Raw genomic sequence first — 4,955 nt, 5'->3', positions numbered from 1 at the left:
CTAAAACGCTGTACAATAGTAAAACTACATATGAATATAATAATTAACAATTAATAACTAAAACGATGTTAAGAACTAATGTTTAAAAAACTGAGTAAAAAAGGTGAGTTTTCAAATCTCTCTTAAAAATAGTAAGACTATGTTGTGAACGAAGTGTCAGCGGAAGGGAGTTCCACAACCTAGGTGCATAGACGTGGAATGCACGTCCACCGAAGGTGGTGCACCTGTAACTCGGGGTACTCAACATAAAAGCATCATTGGACCTCAGGCGGTAGGTACTGTTGTGGCGCAGTTCAATCGACTCACCAAGATATTCAGGAGCCATATCATGTAGAATTTTAAAAACAATCAAGAGAACTTTAAAATGAATACGGAGCTGCACAGGAAGCCAATGTAAGTCTATGAGAGCAGGTGTAATGTGATCAGATTTTTTAAGACCTAGAACAAGTCTAGCAGCAGAATTCTGAACACGTTGCAATTTATTGATCAAATAAGCGGGAGCACCATACATCAGACTGTTACAGTAATCAATTTGGCTAGTAATAAAGGCATGAATGAGTGAACAAGCAGCCTCATGAGTGAGATAGTCACGAATACGAGCAATATTATGAAGATGATAATATGCAACACTACAAACTTTCGAGACATGTTGGTCCATAGATAACTTCTCATCAAAAATAACACCTAGATTTCGCACTTTGGAACATGGTGTAATCTGTGCATCACCAACAGTGATATCACTAATGGTAACTTTTTCTAATTGTTGCCTACCACCCAATATGATGAATTCAGTTTTACTGTCATTGATTTTCAGTTTATTGGTCAGCATCCAGTGTCTTACATCAGAGATACATTCCTGCAAGGCAGTCACTGCGAATTCCTCCTGAGCACGAGAGTCTGGTTTGAATCCAATGTACAGTTGGTGATCATCGGCATATCCTTGAGCACTAGGTAAATGGCGTTCAATAATCTCGAGAACCGGTGCAGCATAAACCGTGAACAGAACGGGTCCCAAACACGAGCCTTGTGGAACGCCAAATCTCAGTTGATATGATTTGGACAGCTTGTTATTTACCATAACTTGCTGGGTGCGTCTTTCGAGATATGATTTAAACCAACACAGGGCTGTGGAAAACACCCCAAGATGTGATTCAATAGTCTTTAACAATATCCCATGATCGATGGTGTCAAAGGCAGAGCTGAGGTCTAACATGACGAGAAGAACCACTTTCTGCCTGTCGAACTCCATCGTCATATCCGACTGAACTTTGAGTAGTGAGGTCTCAGTACTATGAAACTGCCTGTATGCAGACTGATTAGGAGGTAGTAAATTGTTGTTCGATAAATGTAGTTGAAGCTGTCCAACAACTGCTCTTTCCACCAATTTTGACAGAAACGGAAGGTTACTCACAGGTCGGTAGTTGCTGAAAACATTCTCCGCCCCCGGTTTCTTCAAAATTGGCGTTACCACAGCGTTTTTCCAAACTGGTGGAAAGTAGCCATGTTGCAGAGACATGTTTATCACCATAGTTAAAAATGGTAGAATCACCTCCGCACATTCCTTGAGCAACCACGTCGGAATTGGATCGTTCACACAATGTTTGTTCGGAGACTGGCGGAGAAGTGCCCTAACGTCTTCCTCACTTAAAACAGAGAATGAATGGAAAGACGGTGTAGCGGAATGAGCAATATTCTGTCGACAGATATCAGGGACATCATCATTATCAAGTTCATCTCTGATCTTGTCAATTTTGGACATAAAATAGTCCCCGAAATCATTCGATAGTTCGTCCAAAGAAATAGTCGGTGGATATTGGATGTCACAATTCGGTTTCAGGAGGGAGTTCATTAGCTCAATTAGTCTTTTCGAATCAGAAGAACAGTCTATTACCTTTTGTGAGTAGTGCTCAGTTTTAGCCCTGATAAGCTGAGCTCTAACCGAATTACGGTGATGTTGGAATTGTTGTTTTCGAAACTCTCTATCAACAGGATCATCCACAGGACACTTTCGCCAACAACGCTCGGCTTTGCGGCGGGCACATTTGCCTTGTTTAATTTCATCATTCATCCATGGAACAACTGGTCTGATCGTGATGACTTTAGTCTTAACAGGTGCGTGTTTGTCGATGAGTTCTCGGAGAGTTGTATTATAGAGTGCCACGATACGATCTAGATCCATAGGAGATGTTACTGTCATATCTGATGTAATGGTACACAGTGGGGAAGCCTGGATATCCCTTTTAAACATGGCGATGTCGATGGCTTTATATTTCCTAAAGGATATGGATTTCCGATCAAGACGTAGTTTCGGAAATGCAAGGTCACTATGTACGAAGGCATGATCTGATATAAAGTGAGCGACATCCGGTGTCGATAAAACTAAATTGTCGCATTCCCTCGTGATCAGTAAGTCGAGTACGTGACCCGCGGAATGCGTGTGGTCTTTGACATGTTGTTCAAGACCAAAGCTTGAAATAAGGTCATTGAACTTCCGTGCATGCATGTCCGAAACATCATCAACATGGATATTGAAATCCCCAGTGATTACAACTGGTTCCTTATATGCAATAACAGACTCCAAGTAATCTGCAAATTCCTCCATAAAACAGTTAACTGAGGTCGAATGTTCTGCCGAGTAAGGAGGGCGATAAACGACAATGATCCTGACCGTAATATCCGGTCCTGTGACTCTCCATTCAGAAGACTCAAATGATTGGCCCTGGTTTGCAATGATTTTCTTTGCTTCCAGTGGTTCTTTGCACAGTAAACCAGTTCCTCCACCAGCCCTGTCCTCTCTAGGGTGGTCATATAGCTTATAACCATTAGGTGCACACTCACATCGGATTGCATAATCGTCCTTTTTCAACCAAGTTTCCGTGACAGCACACAGATCAACAGCATTGGATACAATGTAGTCTGAAAAATCACCGGTTTTGTTCCTTATGGAGCGAGTGTTCACTGTACAAAAATTCAAGCTTGACAAATGTCTAAGAGACCTAGGTGGATTCGGTACCCGTTTCACTATTTGCAAATTACCATAATCAACCCCATCGCGTCGATCAAATTGTCTAATTCTTGGCTTCCCAGATCTGCACCCACGTTTGGTCCGCACTGAGTCGTTAAGAATGCTATTGTCTCGAAGGAGTTGAAAAAGTATGTTAGATAATCTCGGTAATTGGCCTCCATTCAGTTCGAGAAGCCGCTCCGCAGAATAGCGTAATATTGTCATTGAGTAGGAATCTCCAATAACGAGATCTCCATGCACAATTGCACCAGAACAATAGAACTTAGTTCTGTTCTTGAAGTGTCGTGAAGGCCTGTGTGTAGGCTCGTGTGTAGGCTCGCTATAGAATAACTGGTCTAAGCTTTTATCACTGCCGTAGGGAATAACTCCCAGAGTTGAAAAATTATATGTGTCCAAATTCCACAAATGACACCAAATATGGGTGAACAGTAAACCAATACATACGAAATTTGGCTGAACAACATAGTACCGATAACAAAATCCTTAAATATCCGAGTATACGTAATAAAAACGATAAAATATGAGAGCAAGAATTGACAAGCAGCCAACCGATGGTGGCGCTCCGCTTAGATAGTCTCCACACATTAGCCCCCCAATAATTTTTCCGTTACGCCGCGCCTGACCGTAAGTTGCATGTTTTTAATTAAAATCCACCTATGCAGCTCTTTTCTTAACTTCTGAAGTGGAAAAGCCAGCCAGCCAGCCAGACAGACAGACGAATGGACGGACAAACAAAGTATAAATGATTTTCAAATTATCGGGTGAATGAGTCAATGAATAGGTGTATATGTACGTATAAACCAAAATTCTCCTGTGCATGTACTTAATGAATTTTGGAAATCATGGAGTCTACTTAAGTCTTTGCCAGTCTTAAGTCGTACTCGGATACTTGTATTGTTACTTACGTTATATATAAACTTATGTTGCATTCATACTTAAATAAATTTGGAAATGGTGTACTCTTTTAATTTTTTTTATCATCTACCTTCTCGGGGGTCTTTATAGTGTTACTTTGTAATATTTATTATTAATATTATTTAAGTAGCAATACAACTATTCGAGTATATAGAGCAATATATTCATTATAAAAGTACTACAAAAACGGTTTGATATAATTTTCATTAAAGCTTTCTTCCTATCTTGGATACTGAATAGCTAAACGTTACCGGCTTGCATTCTCATTTTTCATTATGATATATACGATATAGCCATTCTGCAAATGTTATCCTTAAACATGTTATTTCGGCCTATAAATGTTTCTCTTTCCTATAGTGAAATATGTATTGCTTCTGACACGCCGACCCAATAATCTGATTGTATAGACTTGGTAATTGAGACACTTTAATCAATGAGCCCCTGATCATAGAAAGGGTTATTTCTCAAGAAATAACTATTATATCGAAAGCTACTCAATTCAAAAGTTTTTATTCGAACCACTGTTCAGAGAGTAGAGGGAATGTTATATTTTCTTGTATTGAGCTATTTGGGAAGTATATTTTTTACATATTTTTTTTTTATTGATATCATCTATAATGTTAAGTGGTCTCAACTCTGGAATTGATCTTTAAAGCATCTTTAAAGCATATTAAAAAAATAATCAAACTAAAGGTCAAGTGTTAAAAAATTACCCCTTGGACGATTTTCACGACATCACAAGTAATTATTTGCCTATGAATTCATCCTTCAAGCTTCTAGTGGCTGTGGATTTTTGAAAATATTTGGACATAATTAAAAACAAGTATACACTATGACTATAGTTCAGTTTTACTTCATAAACAAGGTAGGACCACTTGCATTTGCACGACAATCCAACAACTTGATCCGCTCTCATCCCCCCCCCCCCCCCTCCCGACTATCAAACATCGAAACTGTAGGTTCATCCGTAGATGAAGATGATGACGTTGCGTCAAGTGTGTATTACGAGGCTCTT

The 4,955-nt window shown here is 39.5% G+C and overlaps 1 protein-coding gene across 1 annotated transcript; it reads right to left on the bottom strand.

Moving 5' to 3' along the window:
• On the bottom strand, positions 1–3,229 carry LOC139975448 (uncharacterized). The gene is made up of 2 exons (XM_071983441.1): positions 638–3,229; positions 1–24 (listed from the first exon to the last, which is right to left on the bottom strand). Exons 1-2 carry the CDS (start codon positions 3,227–3,229, stop codon positions 1–3), a joined length of 2,616 nt encoding a protein of 871 aa, XP_071839542.1.
• Positions 3,230–4,955: the final 1,726 nt, after the last annotated feature.

The sequence above is a fragment of the Apostichopus japonicus genome, chromosome 10 (genome assembly GCF_037975245.1).
Source record: "Apostichopus japonicus isolate 1M-3 chromosome 10, ASM3797524v1, whole genome shotgun sequence".
Taxonomy (NCBI): Eukaryota; Metazoa; Echinodermata; class Holothuroidea; order Aspidochirotida; family Stichopodidae; genus Apostichopus; species Apostichopus japonicus.
The sequence above is the reverse complement of the archived record's forward strand: the minus strand, read 5'-3'. Positions and strand labels throughout refer to the sequence as shown.

Bases quoted from the DNA above. Each gene is read 5' to 3' on its own strand.
- LOC139975448 (XM_071983441.1), bottom strand. From the start codon at position 3,229: ATGACAATATTACGCTATTCTGCGGAGCGGCTTCTCGAACTGAATGGA. The intron at 25-637 runs GTTTGTAGTGTT...ATTCATATGTAG, and splicing joins TGGACCAACATGTCTCGAAA to TTTTACTATTGTACAGCGTT.